The following is a 23,668-nucleotide window of genomic DNA, read 5'->3' as shown; positions in this document are numbered from 1 at the left end:
ACAATCATCAAAAAAGGCTGCTTGTCTCAAAAAGAATATATGTTAAGGGTGTTTTCCAAAATGTGGTCTAAGACATGTCTCCTTCCCTGGGACTCCATCAGGTCCTTCCTTGTCCAGCGAAACATCTATATGAGGCTGTATTTAATTCATACACTTCAATCAAAACAATATATCCCACAACAGATTGAATGAAGAGTCCAGTTGACTTTTATTAAAGCACGTATTAAAGAAGTTTGCAAAAATATAAAATACCGCTTGTCACAAATTTTTTTGAAAATGTGGATTTAAAAAATAAGTTATTTATGTAAACATATACAAATTTCACTGATTTTAAAAAATGAATTAATAAATATTTTAAAGAATTCTCCATTTTAATTTCTAATATGGTAGGTAAAAATGGTTTGGGGGTCTGCAATAATTTTTACGAATGTAAAGGGTTCCTGAGTTCAAAAAGTTTAAGTATCATTACGCTACTACTATTTAGTTGGTAAAACCTTGCCTACATTAAATACACTATAGCAGGCATTAGACATGATTTTCTGACAAGCCTCTTCATCTATGTAGCTCTTAAGTTTTATATTATCTAAATAATGAAACCTGAAAGTGAAACACATCAGCTTTCTTTTGCCAGTACTTACTTGTCGTACGAATCCATTGCTATGACCCATTTGCACAGACCTTCAGCTGCTGTGGAAGCATTTCTAATCTTTTCTGGAACAAAATCTGGATTTGGAATATAATGTTTTCTTATGATGTTCATGTAAGCTGAAGGAATATTGTCCTTGTCGTATTCATGAAGTGACTGTAGAAATCGAATGTCACCAAGAAGTCTCTTTGCAGGACCCCAGAAATCCTCGATTTTTTTCCCTGAACCTGTTGGGTCAGGGATTTTGTCAGCTTTGATGCCCTTCAAGATGCAGATAGCTTCCATAACCAGCTTGACACCAGCAGGAGGACTCTTCATGGATTTTACCACTGTAATGTCCTTGAAATAACAGTGTGCTAATTATTTTAAAATAATTCTTTATATATGATATGCAGTTGGTTTCTATTTTCAAACTAAGCCATAAGAGACAGAAACTCATTGTTCATTGGGCAGAAATGGTGACAGTGATAGAATTGTGTCAAGAAGTTCATCCCAAAGGAAAAGTTAAAAACAAGTTAAGAATAGTGGGAAGATACCCTTTGCGAGATCACTCGTGACATGAAATCCACTTCAAAAACACATAGAGTCTGCTTGTCATAAAGTAAGAGTTTTGTTGCTTCTTAAAAACTGTACAAGTTATAGATGCAAACAGAAAAATACAAATTACACATATGAATGTCTCCTACAGTCCCATCTATGTGGTTAACTACTGTAAACATTTTTGTTTAAAGTCTTTTATGTCTTTTTCTACATGTATGTGCTATAAACCAGTGTCTATGCCATATTTTAACCAATTGAATCATAGTGTACTGCTCTTTTAAAATCTATTTCAATAACAATACATAGTGAATATCCTTTCATGCTAGTAAACATTTCCATCATTTTTAATGGCTGCATAGCCTTCTGATGTATAGATATGAATCATAATTCTAGTGCTCTATCTATGCTTTTTTCTCTATTATTTTTACTATTAAAATTAACATTGAATTAAAGTCTTGATGCCTTTTATTTTTTTTAAAGCTTTTGACAAATATTGACACACTGCTCTCCAGAAAGTATATTAAGGTGCCTGTTTTTTATACACTCTAAGCAACACTGGTAGGCATTCTGGCAGGCAAAAGAAATTTTACTTTGATCTGTATTTCTTTAAATACAAGTGAGGTATATTTTCACGTTTATTGATTATTTGTATCTCCTCTTTTGAGAATTAATTCTTATTTTACTATCATTCACTATCTTAGAGCTATTTTTTCTTATAGATTTGTAAGAACTTTTCACATTGAAGTACATTCATCTTTTGTTTATAATATAGTTCAAAGAATTTTTTCTTCAGCATTTCTCAACTTCTGTCCATGGTGTTTATATCAAACAAATGTGTTGATTTTTAGGTACTAAAATTCATTGTCTTTAAAAATTTTTATTATTTATGAAAAATACAAGAGCGTATCCAGAGCATACATATTACAAACAATATTGCTTAGGGTTTTCTTCCCTGATTTCTCTTATACCAAAAAACCCTAGGTTCTAATTTACATTCCAAGATTTAACATCTAACCTATGTTTTCTACTATTTTATAGTAATATAACTATTTATATTTAAACGTCAATCTGAAATCTATTTGAGGAAGATGTGAAGAAAGGATTTAACGCTTTTCTCCCCAACTCACCCAAAAGTTTAGCCAAGATTCCCAACACTATTTTTCAAAATTTGCCTTTACCTTCCTTAATTGAAATGTTCCCTTTCACATCTTTAATATTTAATACATTTCAAAGCTAACACATGCTATTATAAACTATAACATCGTAAGCCATATTAATTTATGTATCACAAAAAAAGAAAACACTGGCAAACATTGACACAATGTTTTATCACATATACCATAAGGTGTATCCCAATTACAAATGTCTAAATATGAAAAAGGTGCACCTAGAATCCAAATATATACTTGGGTCTTATGCCCCTGTTGATCACTGTTGATTAGAGTTGTTAGGCAAAGTTTCTGAAATAACAGTTGTTTTATGGTTATTCACAACATTTGGCAACTTTCTTCTTTTTCAAAATTCTCTTCATCTTTCATGTGCATTTCTTTTCTTACAGGCGAATTAAGGAATTATTTTTCTAATTGAAAATGATTTCAAATGCATTAAATGCGGAGACTAACTCAGAAAGACAGAGGTTTTAGCACTCAGCATTAAGCACTTTCTGAAGCTATGATGACCTGTGCCCCAGCGAGTCCATGGCTGTGCTCTTACCTGTGCGGTGAGCGTATCCAGGGCAGCCAGTGCAGACTCTAATACCGGCAAGGCGCCTGCCAGGTCAGCATCACATTCATCCTTGATGGCTTTGGCAGCCATAGCCTGTTCGTTTGCTATTGTTTCATCGGCTTTCACTATTTTTTCAGTTTTGGCAACTTCCACAGACTCCTTCTCAATGATTACCATCATTTCATCAACCTCTTTGCTCGCAACTTTTAACTGAGGATGGAGAGCCTCTAACTCTAACTGCATTGCGGCTACTTGAGAGGCGGCAGAATCTAGTTTATCCAAACCCACTTCGTACCTCTTTTTCATTTTCATTACTTCACTGCAAGCAGAGAAATAAAACAAGGTTAGTTGTCAGGCTCTATCCCCCAATTCAGGAAAAAGTTAAGTGTTCTTGAGCTTTTCTGGCTTTTCCAAAGCATAACCAAGAACTTGGTTCCAAGACTTTCACGTATATTAACAGTTTGTCAAAAATTATGAACTCCAGAACTTGAGATTGTGTGCAATTAAAAGCAGACAGTGTCTTGGTTGGTTGGCTGGTTGGTTGGTTTTTTCTATTTCCAGTACTAAACACAGTATCTAGGCATATAGCAAATTCAAAAGATAAATACACTAGGCAAGGAACCGCCTATATCAAAATGGATGATGTGCCTCTAAATTTAGTCATCTTGGGAATTTATTCCAACAATACTATTGTTCCTTAAACCTTTTTATAATCACTTCTTTTGAATAGACTTCAGTGCCCAAAACATATTAGATTTTGAATGTTACCAAATTTGACAATTTTAAGATGTGTTAAGTATCTTGAAATAGGAATTCTTTATTTAAGATAAAAGTGGCCGATATGTTCGGGTATAACTGAAGAATTGTGTTCTACACTCGAATTTGACACAACATTGTAAAATGACTATAATTCAATAAAAAAAAAGTTAAAAAAAAGATAAAAGTGGCTGATAGATAATAAAGCCCAACACTTTTTTTTTGGTGCAAAATTATAAGGTCGTAATAATTGATCCAAAATAACATAATATTTTAACGAACTTTGAATTTTTTATATACATTCACATATGTTCTAGAGGTAATTATACATTATGAGCAGAGAAAACTCTTCTTTATAATTTGTTTCATTTTAAATATTTGAGACGCCTGAATGTTTCAAAGTAAAAGGTGACTCATTTTAGAAATTCTCTTCAAAAAATAGGCTGGAGTAGGTAAGGAGCCAAACTGATGACTGTCTAAAGGTGGAAGGGCAGTCTGACTCAGTCCTTAACTCACTTGAGCTGGAATAGGGAACTAGGGGAAAACTGGAAAGACTGTCATAGAAAAAAACATTGATAAGTGAGGGCATAGCACACTTTTGTGACATGTTGATTCCCTCTGAGCAAAACATGTTACAGTTACAGGAACTGAGGAGCCTGGGAGGCAGGATACCGTGTCATCTGTGAGTTGCATCTCAGTGGAACACTTGTGCAGCAAGCACGGGAAAGCTCTCACTCCTGCCAGCGTGAAGCAGTTTCAGTATAGTGGCCATCCCACGTGACGCTTTGCTGGCTAAAACGCTGGTTTCCTGGCGGGTAACCTGATTACTTGCTTCTAGGTTACAGTACTACGTGGCTATCAAGAGATCTGAAGGCTTTAGCTATTAGGGGAAGAGTAAGTACAGGGTGGGAATTCTAGTTGAGGTAAAGGAGAATTTTTTTTTAAAGAAGGAAAGTTTGAAACGCAAACAACAATATACAAAAATGCTTAGAAAACCACTATTCTCAACCTTTCTCTAGGCTTTTATCTCATTTTTATAATATTTCTTCCAGTTAGGATGACGTTCAACATTGTGAGCATATAATCAGAGACATAAGCGATACCCCCAAATTAATCAGATTTTCCAAGAGGTTTTGATCCTCCTGGATGGGAAATTATGGGGAGAAAGTAAGATTCTAGTAGTTTAAAGATCCTAAGATTGACATGGAAAGATAATTATCTTGACAGCCAAAGAAACAGCAAAATTCAGCTAAGTCATGTAGCAGTCTTGCAGAGGAGTTGCAGATTTCACTAGGTGGATGGAAAAAAATGCTAATGTTATGATTCAGACACGAGGGTGTGGACCATGGTGAACAGGAAACCTACGAAACCCCCACTGTGGCAAGCATTACAGCAGTCACTATAAATGCGGCTGGGAGTATCACACCAGTATCTAGGTACCATCTTGGACAATACGAGAAAAGATGCTTCAGAATGCCTGAGATAGTGGGTTTGCCACAGGAAAACTCAGAATGAACTATAGTTAATATGCAAAAACTAAACTTAGTATTAATATTTTTGTGTCAAGGAATCTGTGCACATTTAGTGTTTTAAGTATATTTTTCAACATTTAAAAGAATTCGGTCTATTCGCCTTGTAACAGATCAGCATTGTAATCCAATATAAGCTGTGTAATTGAGCAATAGAGTGAGATTTGTGTTTTTAAGTAAAAAGTCTCATTAAGTTTATAGGTAACATTTAAACACTTAAAAGAACTTAAGGCTCACTGTATGAATAAGTTTAACTTACTAGATTTTACAAATTATTTAAATACCTGGGAAAGTTTAGTTTGTTAAGTCAGACTCCAAGCGGGGAATAAAAATACTAAAAACGATAAATGCAATATAAAAAATTGTTTAAATTGACTTCCATTAGCTGAAGACCTCCTTAAGGGTGATCACTAAAATTTCTAAACTTCTAACTTTCAAAGTAATTTCATGCTTTTTGCATTTTATACTGTAACTATTGAGTAGTAGTTTTTAGAGCCAAAGAAACTTTGAAATAAACTTTTCTGCGTGTAAAAGTCAATCTCAATGACATCAAAAGGATCACATCAACACAGTCCATGGTAATATAAATGTATTGATATTTGTACTGATGCTTTCAAATGAGAGTTTATTTAAAGAAGGAAAGCTGGTATATATATTGGATGGCTGTCTCTGGGTTTCAGCTATTCAGCATAAAGAGAATAAGAGAAGGTTTATTCTATTACCTGATTACTTTTCAAAGAAAAATTATCCACTAGGGCTGTTTCCCCATCAGCACTGTCAAAGTGTCCTGGGCCTTACCGCAGCTCTGAGTGGCACACCCTCATTCCTTACCCATGATTATGCACTTATGACGTGCCAGGCAATGCAGCTGCACAAAAGGAGCAGCTTGCTCCCTCCCGCAAAAATGTTTGTGGAGTAAATCAAAGATTTAACAAAACTCACCATTTATATAAAATCTTATCATATCATTGTTATGTCACTTTTGTCCACACAAATCTTTTAAAACCACCATAGCTTACTTAGAAATACAAAACTTCATTTTTACCTCCTTTTCTTTTCCAACAACAGTTTGAAGGTAGAGATTAATTCAAGATAAGAGGTAGGAGTCACATAATTATATCTTTGAAGCTCAACATAGAAGGATGTCGATAAGTCTCTAGTAGATGTGTGGAAGCTTTTGCACATCTCAATACAGCCGTCTCGTGTTTCCTCGGACATTTCAATGTCTTCCAAGAAGCGGGAGGCAACTGCCTGCAGTGCATCCTCAGGCCATGACTAAATTTAAGACAAATGCTTTAGTGCTTGATCTAAGTTACTAACATGGGTCTGTTAGTAGCTTTATGGAGCTGGAAATGGAAGGGAAAGTATGAGTGAAAGGGAGGGAGAGACCCTCTCATGAGGAACTTCTCCCAAGTACTTGCAAACTTAAGGCAGGGAGCCAGTAGCTAATGTGTGTGATATTAACCCCTCGTGTTTGCTCAGGGGTTAGAGAAATTGGTCATGAGTATTGCAGGAGCAAGGAAGAGAAAAGGAATTTTTATGTGCATTTTACTATTATCATCTCGCTTAATTCCCCCAACAATTCTCTGTGGTAAATATTATCCTTTCCCCTAAACTCCAGAATTATAAACAACCACCTTCTTGATTTCTTTCATCACCATCTCAATCTTAGCAAGTCAGAGACACAGTTCCTTATTTCACCCAAACAGTCACAGTCTTCCTCAACTTAGTAAACATCACCACCATCTACACAGTTGCTCAAGTCAAAGTGCAGGAATCATCCTTGAGCCCTCTCCTCTTCCTCCACCCTATAGCCTGCCCCCAGGCAGGTCCTACAGGCACCATCCCGAAAACAGCTTCCAAACCCTTTCCCTTCTTTCTACACCTACAACCACCACCATCCCAGTGCAGCCCTCTGATATCATCCTCCTGGAATACTCCAGCAGTGACCTAACTGGTCCCCCTATACATATGTTCTGCTCAGCTGCCAGAGTGATCAAATGTAAATTAGCTCCTATCACCCTTTCAGTTCATAATCCTTCAAAGACTTCTCCACATATTCAAAATAAAATCCAAAGCCAACTTGTAAATCTCCACCTGATCTGGCCCTTCCCAGCTTTCTGACCTCACCTCTGTGACTTCCCCCCCAGTCACTCGGCCCTTGTCACCCTGATTTTCTCTCACCCCATTCATTCCTTCTAGGTAGCTCCTTGCCTTCACCAACTGCCCTCTGACCAGACCCTCTCAGTACTGGCACTTCTTGTCTTGCATGTTTCCTCTTAAAGTTCCCCTATTCTGAAAGCCTTTTACTCTGTATGCTACCCTGCATGAAGGAATTATTTTTCACAAATTTGTAAGTAGGTAAGTAAACTTGAGGAGAGCAGAAGCCTTGTCTATTTCATTTTCCTCTTCATCTCCACCTTTCAGAATAAGAACTGCTATAACATGTTTTACATAAAATAATTAATCTTAGCAGGAAATGGAGGAAAAAGGGGGCCATGTAATTTCCCCAAAGTAAAAAAATCTTATGTATTAGATCACACTCACAGGATCTCTGCTACAGCTCACATATTTCCTACCCCACGCTCTTGTCTGCTCTGCTCTGTGACTCGTAGCCCTGAAGTTGACTAAAAAAAAAGTGGTCACTAGGGTTTCTTTTGACTTCCTGTTGGGTTTGGCCAATGGAAAGAAGCTAGAAGGCAGAAGAAAAAAGGAGGTAGAAGCTTTGCCAGCCCTCTTCCTTTCTAGCAGAAGCTGAGTTCTAGGTTTCAGGTTCCTTCTCTTAAGGAGTCAGGCAATCTTACTTCCACAGTTCCAAGTTCCAATAGCACTTTCTCCTCCCTATGTCCTTTTATATCTAGCTGTAGTGACACCTTCCCACTACCATCCACCACTTCCTGACCGCCCCACCTCTCTGTTCAGTTCCTTTAAACCTGCCTGTACCTTCTGGAACAGTCCTCTCTGTTCCTTGTCAAGAATCTGATACACAACTTTATCCTAAAACTTTCTACAATAAATTGATGTCAATGACCATATACCCTATTAATAAAATGTTTTTCTATTATAATGACTTCTTGAATTTTAATTTCATCAAATACATTATTATTGATCAGAAAATTCTGCTAAACTACAATTTTGGGGGAATGTCTATAAAATAAGTCATGCCAATGATGGAGATTCAACATTTCTAGAAGTCTATCTAAAATTTACATGACAGTACCTGAAACCAGTCAATGGTACAGCAGTTAACAAGAGCAGGGAACTTTCTAAGGCGGATCCGAAACGCATCTCCAATGGGACTCATGGCAAGGACAACGTGCAGTTGGTTGCGGCAGCGATCAATGAACATGTTGAAAAGAGCTATGGGGCTTCCATCTGTCTGTTTGGTCTTATCCCGTTGGCGATCCAATTGACGCATCTTATCACATATCTCCTGCTTCTCATCCAATGCGAAGAGATTTGGAACCTCCCCGGCATTTAGTAGATTGTTGACATCTTCTAGAAATGACTCCTTTTTAATCTGAGTGTCTGTAAACAGGAAGACACCCTGCATCTCCCCTTCAGCACATTTCCTTAAGATCGCTTTTAAATCCTCATGCCACTCAGAGTTACCATAGCCCTTGGAGATTTCAACCTGGAAAACTGAAAAATCAGCCATGTGGGCAGCTAATCTGGTGACAGACTGCCTCCCACTCCCTCCAACACCAACCAGAAGAGCGTGGCTGCGAGGCTGCTTCAGGACCCTGGAAATTCTGCTGATGTGTTCTATGGCAAATCGGAACAAGACCAAGTTCATGGTTTTTTTGCTCATGTTGTTGTACTCTTCCAGGTGAGCTTCCACTATCACCCGAAGAGCATCCACGTCCGCAACTTCTCTGTAGTTGGTATCCTCTCTCTTGGGATCGTGGAAATCACAGAACATCAAGCTGCGTAAATCATCTTCTTCCACCACCCCGTCATTGTCAAAATCCAAACTTCGAAAAAGCTCATGAAAATTTTCATCCATGTATTTTTTCAAGATTTCTTGAATGTAGTTGATAAGCCAACTTCTGTCTGCGTCATCCAGAAGGCGATCATAATACACTCTAAGGACCTGTATAATAATTAAAAAGCAGCTTTGAGAACTGATTCATCTATTGTTTTTTAGTTTTACCTCTGTGCGAATCTCAGGTAACATAAAAAGTACTCTCCGGAAATTTCTATGGGTGTTACTAAAAGCTTACCCAAACCACCATGGACTGGCTCATTATATAATATTTACTTTAAATATTAATTTTGGTAATATATATTTGGAATAATTCTTAGTTACAATTGTTACCAATACATAAAGGTAAATCGGGGGGACTGAAGTAGATTATAGAGAAGCAAAGAGCACTAAGGACTAGAGAAAGGAAAAAAGACTATATAAGGTAAGTGACTGCCTTTGCTGGTCACCCAGATATAGATAAAAGAGCTTGGAACTGGCATCTGAGGTTCTGCAACTCCCTTGAAGTGATCTCTTCCTTTTCCAAGCCAGATAACATTTTGAAGATGATTGGCAAATCAATAGATCTTTTTAAAAACAAAAGTACAATATCTAGAAAAAGAGGGAATGTCCTAATGGAGTGTAAGTTTGTTTTGGACATTTATTTTTGTTATAAGTGTTGCAGAGGGTAAACTACTAAAATAAATCTCTGCTTATATGCAAAGGTCATGGGACTGCAAAAAATTAATCAGGCTTGCTACATAAAATAACTATTTCCTCCAAGTGGTATGAATGTCCCTTGATTACAGACTGTTTCGGGCTGAATTGTGTCCCCTCTACCTCAATATTCATATGTTGAAGACTTAACCCCCAGAGAGTGTATTTGGAGAGAGGTTCTTTAAGAAGATAATGAAGATTAAATAAGGTCAAATGGGCGGGGCCCTAATCCTATAGGACTGGTGTATTTATAAGAAAAGAAAGAGCCACAAGAGCTCCCGCTCTCTCCCCACAGACACACAGAGGAAAGGCCACGTGAGGACACAGTGAGAAGGCGGCCACCTGCAAGGCAGGAAGAGAGCCCTCGCCAGAAACCCACCCTGATGGCACCCTGATTTTGTACCTTTGGCCTCCAGAGCTATGAGAAAATAAATTTCTGTTGTTGAAGCCACTCAGTCCCTGGTATTTTGTTATGGCAGCACTAGCAGACTCATGCACATATATGCAAAGCATATTTTTGTCAGCATCTTTTCTGACCTTTTGAGGAAATGACTCAAACTTGTCTACATCAGCTTCTGCACTTATAAAGTGGAAGTAGAACTACCTGCCTTACAAACCTCATAGATACAGCAAAACACAAAATGTCAACAGATGTGAAAACACTACAGAACTGAGAAATATATGTATTACAAACTGCCTTGGAATCAGCCTAATTGTGTTCAAGAATAATGATTTTAGTGTTTCACTGTTGTCAAGTTGATGACATATTAGCGTCATCCCTTTTTCTAACAGCAGTGGCTACACAGGTAAATGGTATGATCGAAACCTCCCATGTACTCCAACCAGTTCAGAAGCTATTTCTTATGGGACAGCTGAGTTTCCCAACACATGCCAATAGTCACTTCCTCAGACTGAGTTACTGAAGACCTCCTCCTTCTGTTAAGAAAAGGAAACTAAGTTAAGCCAACCTCATATATTGGGTATCAGTGAGAATCAAGCATATATCATCTAGCTGCAATTTAGCAAGGACCTAAAACAGGGTTTCCCAGAGATTGTCAACACACCTGCATCAAATCATCTGTGGTACGTGCTAAAATGCAGATTTTTGGGGCCTCACTCTGAACCTTCTGACTTAAAAGTTTTGAGGATGGTGACTGGGAAGATGCTTTTTTTCCCTTTTCAAAAAATTTCCCTACATAACATACAAAAATCTTAAGTGTACACCTCCAAAAAATTTCACACATTTATACACCCATGTGCCCACCACCCAGACCAAGACATAGAACATTCTCAATACCTCAGCTCTCACTTCTGTGGCCACCTGCCCTCCTCCCTCCCCCACAGGGGACTATTATTCTATTGCCACCCCTTACATTTTTAAAAAGTTGTCATGTAAAATTTTCTACCATAAATCTAAATCATTGCAGGGGAGGTAATTTCTGGTACATTGCATTTGTGCTTTGAATTTATTTACCTCAAAGTCTTGATTAGAGATTGTTTTAATTGATATATAACTCACATTTCATAAAATTCACTCTTTTAAAGCATGCAATTCAATCTTTTTTTTCCAAATATTCACAAAGTTGTGCAACAATCACTGTCATCTAATTCTAGATTGTTTTCATCACTCCAAAAAGCAACCCTGTATCCATTAGCAGTCACTCCTTATTATCCCCGCCCCACGTCCCCACAGCCCCGGGCAACCACTAATCTACTTTCCGTCACTATGGATTTGCTTATTCTGGACATTTCAAATAAATGGAAATATATAATATGTGGCCTTCTGTGTCTGGCTTCTTCCACTTGGCATAATGTTTTCTAGGATCATATATGCTGTAGCGTGTATCAGTATTTCTTTTCACGGCTGAAAAGAATTTCATTGTGTGTATTCATTTGTATGAGCAAACATTTTGCTTGTCTTTTCCTCAGCTAATCTATATTTGATTTGTTTCCACTTTTTGGCTATTAGGAATAATTCTTTTAACACTCATGTACAAGTTTTTGTGTGCACATGTGTTTTCAATTCTCTTGGGTACACACCTAGGAGTGGAATTGCTGGGTCAAATGGTAACTCTTATGTTTTACATCTGAGGATCTACCAAACTGTTTCCAAAGCAGTTGCACCATATTACATTCCCACAGGCGATGTTATTATCCATTTTTTTTTAAATTACAGCCGTCTTACTGAGTGTGATACTTCACTGTGGTTTTGATTTGTATTTCCCTAATTACTAATGATGTTAAACATCTGTTTCATGTGCTTATTGGCTAATTGTGTATCATCTTTGGAGAAATGTCTGTTCAAATCCCTTCCCCATGATTAGATTAGGTTCTTTGTCATTTACTACTGAGTTGTAATAGTTCTTTATGTATTCTGGATATTAGACACTCATCAGATACGATTCTTCAAGTGTTTTCTTCCATTCTAGGAGCTGTCTTCTCACTTTCCAGATGGTGTCTTTTGAAGCATGAAAAATTTTAACTTCGATGAAACCCAATTACTCTATTATATTTTGGGATGTGCTGAATATCTATATTTAACAAGCAAACCAGTTGTTAGGGACATTGATATTTGAGAGCAATGGAGAAGCCAAAGGGAATGCAAAACAGTTTTATATCTGGAAAATCATTTAGTGAAATTGTATTAGATGTTCTAGTCTGGTAAAAGTGTCTAGAGAGGGAAAAGACACCTAAAGTAGGGAAATCTTTTTCAGTAAACAGAAATAAAGTACAAGTTAGAGTGTTAAACTCCATCACTTTATATTTTTTGACATGTTGAGGGCAGTGTGCCTAGCACTGGGCTCAGCCCTGTGGATAAATCAGTAAGGGAGAAAAAAAGAAATCTCTGCCCTCGTGGAGCCTGTATGCTATCTAAGAGAGATGGGCAACAAACATAATGAATGAATGACAAGGCATGTTAGAAGTTGATAAATGCTATGGAAATGCTATGGAAAGAAGAAAAATTGAGCAAGTTAAGAAAGACTGGAACTGCTAGCAGCATGTGAGGCTGCAATATTAATTAGGGTGGTCAGTGTGTCTCACGGAGAAGCAGAGACTGGATCAAGGGCAGTAGGGGAGCTGGCCCGGAGAAGCAGTACCTGGGGGAAGCGCATTCCAGGCAGAGAAAGCCAGGCAGCCTATGCTGTTGAGGGGTGAATGAAGGTAAGAGCAGGAGGCAGCCTGAAAGGAACCAGGGAAGAAGTCTGCATCCAAGGTCTTATGGACCACTGGACTTTTATTCTAAACTTGTCACCACAAAGTGAGGTGCTACTTCAATGTTTTGGGCTGCGGGCTTAGACTCATGATGTTATATGAATATAAAGTAGTCACAAAAATGACAAGTTATTATATTATGAACCTAATTATTATATGCCCCAAGAGTTCAACAGCCACTGTCAAAACTCAATAATCTGACATCAGAGTCAGGACAGGATCTGAAAAAAGCTCAAAAGTAACATACCACAAACATACAATGGGAAACAGGAATGGCTCTCATGACTGGAGGAAGGCAAGGCCTTATAGCCCCAAGTGAGGAAGCATGTTATGTGTAGTCAGATGCCTTCTTTCCTCCCTTGATGTCCTCACTCAACCTTTACTGAGTGCCTGTCGTGTGTCAGGCACTGGGGAAAGCAGTGAATAAATAAAGTTGCTGATCTCATAAAGCTTCTGTTCTAATCAAGACAGTAAGTGAGCAAAAATGTAGGCAGGGTCAAGTGATACCCAGTGTCACGAAGAATAAAGCAAGATAATGGATAAAGAGCTTTGGTGTGGGGTAGGGATTGTCCAAGGCCAGCCTTGATGGGAAGGGGATATTTGAGCTGAGATCTTAAGGAGGTAAGTGGGTAAGCCTTGTGGGTCCTGGGTAGAAGGAATATCAGGGGCAAAGTTCCTGTGACGGAGGCTGCTGGATGCTTCCTAGAGTGAGATGTGGCCCATGACAAGACACCGTCTTGGGCAATGGGCTCCTTCAGTGAAGTCAATCACATCTTCCCCTCTCAACTCTCTCTATTTCCACCTTTCAGGACATTTCTATTACCCATGTGACCTACCAGACTTACAGCCTGTGCCCATGTCCCAGAATATGCAACCCACTCAAGCAATTAAGTGACCCACAATGGGTACAGTACAAATCTGCAGATCATCCTTCTCCAAAGAATCACTTTTAGGGACCTTGCTGTGGCCAAAATTTCCAAGTGGAATGGACCTTTACTTGGGCATATATTTGAACATGTGAGGATTTAGGAATTCGAAGTGTAGATCTAAAAGGCCTATGAAATGGAACTTTTAAAAGCCTTTTTGAAATTTATGTCTGTGACACATGGTTTTAATCGAGCAGCACATTTCCATTTTCTAGATTCTTAAGTACATTATTAAAATTAAAATAACTATCTGATTTATATATTAAAAAGAGAACAGTTTCCCTTCCACTTTCCCATACACTTCGCCTATTTAAAAAATACTGAACTGGTATTTTTTTTTTGCCTTGGTCTCTCAGTCACGTTTGAACTATAATCTTTGATGCATTATTTTTTTCTGTTCTTCCTCCCTCTCGTGCCCTTATCTCAAGTTTTTACATGAAAATGTTTATTCACATACCTTTTCCCAAAGAGAAACTAAATATATTTTTCTATAGTTTCTATGCTCTCAAATTTAATTTGCTTTGCGTTCTTTTGACATGCAATTAATACATTCTTTTGACATGTAATTAAATACATTCACTTCTTATAAAAACAAGTGTTCCATCTTGGTTTGACAAAATTATTTGAAGTCAAACCAACTAAGTCACTTAAGAGACCCCCCTCAAAAGATACCTACTTTGAAATATGCTCTACATCAACAGAAATTCCTGAAAATGAGGGATAGAGCATCTTAAACATCATAAAATATTTTAGTGTAAAATATTTTTAGAAATTATCTTGAACATTGGTCTTCATAATGCCAAGTAGTGGGATGCATTTCAACAATATAAATTGCTGAATATTTCTTTTTACCCAATTGTTGGCATGGTAAAAATCTTTGTTTCTTGCATAACGATATTTCAGTAACACAGAGATTTACCTCATGAACCCAGAGACGTTTAATCACTTCTTTGGTTTCTGCCGTTTCTGGTCTTGACAAACACACACCCTGAATGACACGGGAGAAATCTCGGAGGTTGAAGAGGTAGTGAGATTTAGCTGGAGTTGGCAAGAGATTCTTCATCGCTTCCTTATACAGAGTCATTGTGCTGTTTACAATTTGGGCGGTCAAATCTAGAAAATCGTCTGGAAATCTGTAACTGAAAAAATTGTTTTACATAAAAAGAAGGAAAAATGTCATCAAATATAGAATTAGGATACATAAGTGATATTTAGTATGACTAGCATGAATTTTTTCCTTATGATTAAATCGATGGACTTTGTTCACAAAATTACCATTTCTTGTTGTACTAATAACATTTTTACTCCTTTAAAAGCTACTTTCTGTTCAATATTATATCTTGTGTTCAAAGGAACTCCATGAGTAAGAAGGACCAGTTTAATGGACTTAAAACTACTTAAATAAATGGACAGCTGAAGAGCCTATATTATGTAACTCAAATCCAGTAACCACTAGACGATGCCTCCTAGCTTCCTTCACTCCCTGGCATTCTTAGCTGCAGATAGATCAAATCCCTGAAGAACACTGGTGAAATGGGTATTTTCAGAGAAAGGGAAGAAAGAAAATAAAAATACAGAAAAAATTAAGGAAAGGAGAAAAAGAAAAAGGAGAGTTAAAAAGAAATTAAAATAAATAGTGAGACAGGATTTTAAAAAAAAAAGGGCAAAAGGAATTACTAGGGTAGAAAGAACATGGGGAAAGAATGTCCATTTGGAAAAATTGGCTATATTTCACTTCCGGCTTGACAAGGAGCCAGCTGTCCACCTGCGTCATCACTGGATAAGGCAAGAATGATAATTTCCTGTGAATGGACATCAGGGAGCCAATACCTCCGCTGCCCAGGTCCACTTGGCTCCCCAGCCTCCAAGCATCTTGTGGAGAAGCACTGAGCAACCAGAGCTCAGGAGCAACGTCTCCCTGGGGTACAGGTGTCGAGGCTACACTCAAACCAGGACATGGACACCCCTGGGGAACTCAAGAGCTTTACTAGAGGGTATCAAAACCTCAGGATAAACCTGGTAATCTTTCCAGCATTAGCTGCACTATATAGCAAAAATTCAAAATATCGATAATTCTAACGTGGAATATACATAGCAGAATGCAAACTCTGTATGGATTTTTAGGTTAAAATCCAAGACTTTAGACAAAGGAAAAAGAGAAAGATACTGTGGCCCCTTTGTGTTACTTGGAGCTGGGAGCAAAAGAGGGGAGCAAAGTTGCCTGTTACCTTTTTCCTTATCTAGGGATGCTTTCGTGGAAAAGTTTGAGAAGCACTACAGGTTCCCCAAAGATTTTACACTCCCCTAGTGAAAAAACAAACACACCTTCAACTACTTACCAGATTTTTAAATGCCAGGTTAAGATTCTAGAGAAGATCGTAAACATGGATTTATCACTAAACTCATTGATTGTTATAATATTGAAATGTCGCATGTATCGAGGAGTTACTGGATTTCGACCACCACCTAAATATTAAAAAGTATAATGCTTAACAATGTTACTAGTACATACCAGAGTATTTTCTCTACACTTTACAGCACAAAGCAACCTGAAAGATGCACAAATTCACTGCACACAGAGAAGTGTAATCGGTTGTTTGGATAACCTTGACCTCAAAACAGTTTTTTCCTTAAACTCTAGGTGTTGTTTTCTAGTTGAACGATCTGAATGAGTTCAGCTAATTAGATACAGTCTTCACTAGGTCTATTTACCATAGGAAATTTGACCAGAAAGAGCCATTGGCTGCCTTCTCCATGACTTATAGCCCAAAGCAGTAAACTGTAAAACATTCTCATTACAAAGCAATATTAAGACACACCATTATACAGTATTAATATAATATTGTACGCACTATTAACATAACTCTCACGATCCTGACTGATCAAACTTTAGGGTCCTTTCCGTGTGACTGAATTTCATGACCTTGGGATAAAGCCCAATTCTTCCCTTACACCTTTAAATAATTTCTCATAAGATTAGTCTATGTGGTTCACGTGGCCACTTCACTGGCTGCTGGCGTTTTTAAAAATTGGGGGATTATCTCATTCTCACAAAATAATGATAACATTTTCAAATATGAGATTTTAATAATTGACTTAGAATGTAACATATTTTACAAAATTGATGGATATTATCATCTTTATCTGTACAGACAAAATGCATTTGCTTTTTAGCAGGATTCTATCACAAAATCTTTGGTAAAGAAGTGAATTTAAAAGTGCATAATATCTTAACTATATATATTTTGCTTAAAACTATGTAGGTTCCTGTTCTGTTTCTTCCCCTGGGGGTTCTGGGATCTCAGGGGACCTGGGGTCTCAGAATGCAGGGACAAGGAATGGGGAGCAAAGTCCCAGAAGGTAGGAGAGAAAGGACTTGGAAGAGCTGACTGGTTTGGGGAGGATGACCCCAAACAAGGCAACCCACTCTGCAGGGTTAACACTGTGGTCACTCGTTAGGTGACAACACACACACATAGAAGATATACACACAAAACATTGTAACTCAAGTTGGCCAACTGGATTTCTTTCTTTCTCCAGCTATCTCTTTATATATAACCAGAGTAATTTTCAATCTTAATAATCACAAACTGAGAAAAGGTACCTGGAGGTCCCATAGCACACATGATTTGAATGTCCACTAGTTTAATCATAGAACAATCTTTTAGGTCGTACCAATTCCAGTGATCTAACCACTGCCTAAGTAACTCGATGGGAGGCTGAGCCCCGTACACCTCCCGAGCAGGCATGTTGACATCATCTACAAAGACAACCTGAGAAGGAAGGGAGAAGAGGTATTAGGAAATATTAACACCTTAACATAGTGCTGTCCTGCCATGTGAACAACTCTCAGGCAAAGAATCTGATCGTCTTCTTGTAGAGCATGTATGTATGTGAGAAGTGATGGGTTCTTCTGAGATCAAGAACAATACCCCTTAGCATCCATGTTTCCGAGAAACAGGGAAACAATCTTATCACCAACCTTTAAAAGTTAAGAGTTTAGAATCTATTTATCCTCTCATACAATTTGTTTCTCAATATGCCTTCTCTTTCCCCCTTGTACAACTTCAAGACATTAAAATGAGAAAGGTGTGATGTTAAAATGATCGTAACATCTAAGTGATGAGAGAGAGGTGGAGAAGGGTATTCTTGGCAGAGGAACACAGATCAGTTAATTGAAAGCTGTGTTGTTTAAGGGCCTAGAGAGCAAGCAGCAAAGACTCTTCTGAGTAAAAATGTTAATGAGCGAATTAGGAAGGTAGATAATTTCCCAGATGAATATTCTACTTTTAATTCAAAGGGCAACTGCTTGTTTTTAATGTCAAGTTGTCTGATACACATACAAATATGAATATACTTTAAGGAAAACTTCTGCAAAAACCGTGATTAAAAAAACTGTACAAAAGATGTCAAAGCCCCAGAATAACATGGTTATCCTTGTTCTGAATGTAATAGTGCACACGAACAGGACCAGTGCTGCACTGTTATGTATAGAAACAGAGAGCAATTACCATTCTCTTGCCCAAAGGAGGACCAAAAACTCCCTTTCTTCTTTTGTCCAGTTTTGACATGATAATATTCTGAGTTTGAGCTGCTGTAGTTTGTGCTGAGAAGTTAATCAGCAGAGGCTTGTAGATATCTTTATTGAGTTGATTTAAAAGAAAATTCTGTATAACAGGAAATAATAAAATGAGGCATAGTTGCAATTCCGCTTTGACATTTCAAAATAACCACTAAGCACCCCTGCTGACACACTCGAATTTAATCTTAGAGGGTCATAATGTGAAAAGAGATGAACGAACAGAAATAACAGTTACCATGTTAATAGAGTGTGTCTGTTTGTCCAAGCCCTGTGCGTGTAGCTTCTCTGATTTCCAAAACCAATATGCAGAGTACACATTCATTCTTATCATGAAGTCACAGGGACTCAGAGGTATCCCCCTGACCCTGGGGAAATTTACACTTACTTGCCACGCCAGAGGCTGGAGGGGCTACTTACTATTCCAGCCAGCTTTCTGCTATCAGAAATCTAAAGCTAGAGGCAAGAACTGTCCTTTGATCAGTATGACCCCCTAAACACAAGGGAACTTTGGCTTTGTAAAGCTTTTGAGATTTGGGGCACATCTGTTACAGCAGTTAGCATTTTCTTAACTAACACACAATGGATATAATTATAGAAATCATTAAGGAAAATCAGTCTTATTATGACATGCTAATCGCTTATACATTAAATCATTTAGAAAATTAAACATCAAGTATAATTAACTAAAACACCCTTTACAAGAGAGATGAAATTCTTCATCTCAAACAAGTGATTTTTTACTAAAATATCTTTTAAAAGGGACAATAATTTAGGGATATAAAGTAGCATCATATCTTTAACAAAATTTCAAAAAATAAATAGGCAATTGCTCAAAAATTCTCTGTGGCTCCAGAACTGAAATATTTGAGTATTTCTAAAATATTGCCTACCATTTCAGGTAATTAAAGAAATATTCTTAGGACTACTAGGCACATTTTAATATGTAGATATCTACCATACTTACAATAATGTAAACGCTCTTTCCAGTTCCCGTTGGTCCTACAAATATTGAAGGCTTTTGATGCGTGGTCAGCAATTCCATTAGTGCAGAGTATCGAACTGTGTCCAGAGTTGGTACAATGATTTCATTAAACATCATATCCTTAGGAATTGGAGGAGCTTCTGCCAATTTCTTTATCCATGGTTCCCACTTTCCTATTCCCTGTGTATAATAAATAACCAAATAGTGAATGTTACGCTGTACAATACGTTTAAAAGCTCTGTCCTCCCGTGCCATTGTAAAATAGATGAAAAATCAAGACCAACAATCCTTGGTATTTACACATTTGTTTTTACCCCCTATAACTCTTCACTCTGATTTTTTAAAGTTAAATTTTATGTTAAATTAAGGAGAAATTAGGCTTTTATGTGAATAAAAATGAAATGGCAATGCTGTGATACATTTGATGCTCGGGTACCACTGATTATGTCAACCCAAAGATCAGTTATTTTAGCCAAATGTTAGATTCTTTAATGACATTGAGAAAATTGGTCTAATAAACATGTTAAAGAGTAAAGGATCTTATTCACTGAATGGTAAACAATATAAAAAATTTTCTACATAGAACATCAACTGCATATTGTTTGACTCTTTAATAATTTATAATATTAGCTTATCATTTCAGGCAAGATTTCTCTTTAATTATGGTTAAAAAAAAACACCTAAAATTTACCTTCAACCATTTTTGAGTGTATAGTTCAGTAGAGTTAACTACATTCATGTTGTTGTACAACTGATATCTAGAACAGACAACATTTCTTAACATTAGATTATTATTATGAATTAATATGACAGTGTTACCTTTGTAACCAACCAGCATGGGAACTAAAATTTTAACCTGCTGTGACAGTGTTTATAACAAAAAATTTCAAAAAAATCACGTGAACTACTCTGTCTCCTTAGAAAAATACCATTACCCTCTCCATTCCTACAAAATCAAATTCAAGCTCCTGGTCACTCGAAGCACTTCGGAATTCAGACCCATCCTCCCTTCACAACTACATGTGTCCCACAACCCAGCCTCCCTGATAGGCCCACTGGTTCCCAACATGGCCCAGGCCCCTGGGCCTTGACACATGGTGCTCCTGCCCTAGAGTACACATGACACCCTATGAAGAGGTTAGGAATTCACTGAGGGCCACACTGTGCTTTATTCATTTTTGCATTCTCTGGCAGTGCTGTTCATATAGTAGAGAATTTTTTGTGGCTGAATTCACATCAGTCTAAAAATAGTATTGCAAAGAAATTTCTAGAACTTTCTAAAACTGATGAAGGAATAATGCCTTTTTGATATTCTTGATCATCTTTTCTAACATAGATCTTTTGCCACCATATGGGGAGGAGAAAATTAAGAATCAGAAAACCTGGGATGGACAGTCATGTAGAGATTGTGTGATCCTGGGAAAAATCACAAAGTATCTCTGAGCCTCAATTCCCTCACTGGTAAAATTTGAAAAATAAACCTATCTTTCCTATTTCACTGAGACATTGGGAAACAAAATAGAAGTGAGCGTGGAAAAGGTTAATAGACTGTGAAGTGCTCTGAAAATGCAGGGTATTGTTATTAATTTGAAATAAAATTAGCAAAGATAAAAAGGTATTTTGCAGTTGGCAGGGTGAAGAATTTCTTCTGAGGTGAGCTTGGCAATACATTCTCAACAGCCATAAAAATTTAAAAAATTGATACAGTAATTCCTTTCCTAGGAACCTATCTTAAAGAAATAATCAGATATGTATGTACACAATGACTTGTGTATAAGAATATTCACCAAAGCATTAAAACTACATGAACAGAAACACTTCAATGTCCAAGGGTAGAAAACTGAATAGATCATGGCCCATCCAGATGGCAGAATATAGGGAGCCTTTAGAAATAAAAAGAAACATCAGTGAGACAAAAAGTTGTTCTCTTCATTAAGGGAAAAAGGAGGATATAAAAGTACCCAGTGGGGATATGGTATGATCCCAATTTCACTTAATATGCATGTATTCAAATAATAAGTATGCCTAAACTTTGTCTTTAATACAGTCCTTAAGGGAGCTGTTACACAAAAACGAACAACTAACCACCACCCAGGCTGTGTTGTCCAGTCCATTGGGAATGGCTGAATTCACAATAACCCAGTTGCTTTCTTGCAGGACTTCTTAGCCTGTCACGTGCTAACACGCACCACGAACCTCCAAGAGGTGTGCCCTTGAGCAGCGCTCACCTGGTGCTGGACCAGATGTCGTCATGTGTGATTTTACATAACGAGCACAATGGGCTCAACAAGTGTTACTATTTATCTCATTTTATCAATCAGAAAACAAAGTTCAGGGAGACTGAATAACTAGTCGAAGGCTACACAGAAAGAAAGTGGCTTTCCCAGGACACCAACTTCAAAGCCAGCGCACTTTCCTCTGCCCTATGCTGTCTCTGAAGGTGAACAGTGGTGACAGAGTGGCCACAGAGCCATTACGCACTGTGTGTCTCCAAGAGGCCTCTGCCCGGTTGGCAGTTGCAAATCTTGCTTTGGAACTCTTACCTCAGTGACAAATTGATAATCATAAATTGTCCCTTTTTCAGGAAATGGGACAGTTAGTGCCTTTGAAGAAGTTTGCTCGGTACCACTCAGTAATTTAAACCTATTTCGAGTTATTTCTGAAATTGAGCCTTCCATGAGTTCTCGAAGAATCTTACTAAATTTCAACCGATCATCATCTTTACAAGAAGCACCGACGGACCAGATCAATGAAAACAGAAAAATGCCCTGAATGGAGAGATGAGAAGTTACAGTGCATTAAAGAAGAGCTTTAATCTATCCTTGGAGCTTAAGTCAGATCAGCCAGGTTAATACCTTTGAAAGGAAATGAATAAACTGATACATGATAGTAAGTTATCTCAGGATTTTGTAATAATTAGTTTTTTCCTATCAAATTGCATGTCTTCTAAAATCACTATCAGAGAAGTTAATACAATGCAAAGCATAAATTCTGGGCGTAGTAAAAACTTAGAGTAATTAGTCTGGTAAATTGGGTGTTATTTTAAGTACATGGCTGAACTTTGATATTAAAAAGAACACTGAGATAACTTTTTATTAAAGTACACAAAGCATATTTTAATAAAGAATAATCAATCCACAATATACATGTTTATTAAATTTAAATTTTGATACAGTATCTTGTAAAAAGTAGAACAAATTCATATTCTTTTATTTACCTGTTGTAATGATTATCTGAGCACTGATTGTATAATTAGAACTGCTATCCTGAAAGCTTTCTTACCAGACTCAGGCAGAAGCAAAAGGGTAGATAATACACACCACTCAAATGTTTTAAAATCCAATCATCAGATCCCTTTTTTAATGTCAGGGCTAGAAATCTTCACTATAGTCACAAAAGTTGTGAATTCTAGCTTGACACCACTCACTTATTCCTAGATTACTCACAGACTGTCTTTCTCTGGAAACTATTTAAAATAAAATTAAAAATTTATTTCATAAAGTACACACAAAAAGGTAACATATTGACTATATCAGAATTGCTACCATTAGCCATACTTAATTTTTTATTATTTTTATTTTTATATATCATTAAAGAATATTTGATGTCTACTGATAGTTTTATTCCAATTTTTAAGTGTATAGATTATATATTTTCTTGCTTTTCTCAATCCAAATATATATTTATATACACACATACACACATATGTATGTCCTTTGTATTGAAGTATAGTCAGTTCACAACGTTGTGTCAATTTCTGGTATACAGCATAACATTTCAGTCATACATATGCATACATGTATTCCTTTTCAGATTCTTTTTCATTATAGGTCACAATAAGATATTGAATATAGTTCCCTGCAAGTATTTATATCTCATGAAAAAGGGGAAAATATTAATGAAAAAAATCAATGAATTATAATTTGGAGGTTGAAAGGCAGGCGAATCTTGTCAAATGGTCACTGACATCTTTGAGACTGGCCATATGAGCCAAGGTATCAGTAGCAGATCTATGGGATCATCAGGCTCCCCCCAAACTTCATAATTCAACAGAACTGCCAGTCAGGGTGCTTTCCCACAAGCACCTG

The 23,668-nt window shown here is 37.1% G+C and overlaps 1 protein-coding gene across 3 annotated transcripts in view; it reads right to left on the bottom strand.

The window, feature by feature from the left end:
* DNAH7 (dynein axonemal heavy chain 7) overlaps positions 1-23,668 on the bottom strand; it is a 209,878-nt gene that overhangs the window by 76,822 nt on the left and 109,388 nt on the right. For 2 of the 3 annotated variants that reach the window (XM_072961566.1, XM_072961567.1), the window contains exons 35-44: positions 22,124-22,348; positions 19,563-19,760; positions 18,528-18,683; positions 17,621-17,789; positions 16,356-16,482; positions 14,936-15,155; positions 8,417-9,289; positions 6,242-6,471; positions 2,900-3,230; positions 639-985 (exon numbers count right to left, since the gene is read on the bottom strand). In XM_072961566.1, coding sequence (XP_072817667.1) covers positions 639-985; positions 2,900-3,230; positions 6,242-6,471; positions 8,417-9,289; positions 14,936-15,155; positions 16,356-16,482; positions 17,621-17,789; positions 18,528-18,683; positions 19,563-19,760; positions 22,124-22,348 — 2,876 coding nt within the window. The remainder of the gene's footprint in view (positions 1-638; positions 986-2,899; positions 3,231-6,241; positions 6,472-8,416; positions 9,290-14,935; positions 15,156-16,355; positions 16,483-17,620; positions 17,790-18,527; positions 18,684-19,562; positions 19,761-22,123; positions 22,349-23,668) is intronic. The other variant, XM_072961568.1, reaches the window with a different exon arrangement.

The sequence above is a fragment of the Vicugna pacos genome, chromosome 5 (assembly GCF_048564905.1).
Source record: "Vicugna pacos chromosome 5, VicPac4, whole genome shotgun sequence".
NCBI lineage: Eukaryota > Metazoa > Chordata > Mammalia > Artiodactyla > Camelidae > Vicugna > Vicugna pacos.
The sequence above is the reverse complement of the archived record's forward strand: the minus strand, read 5'-3'. Positions and strand labels throughout refer to the sequence as shown.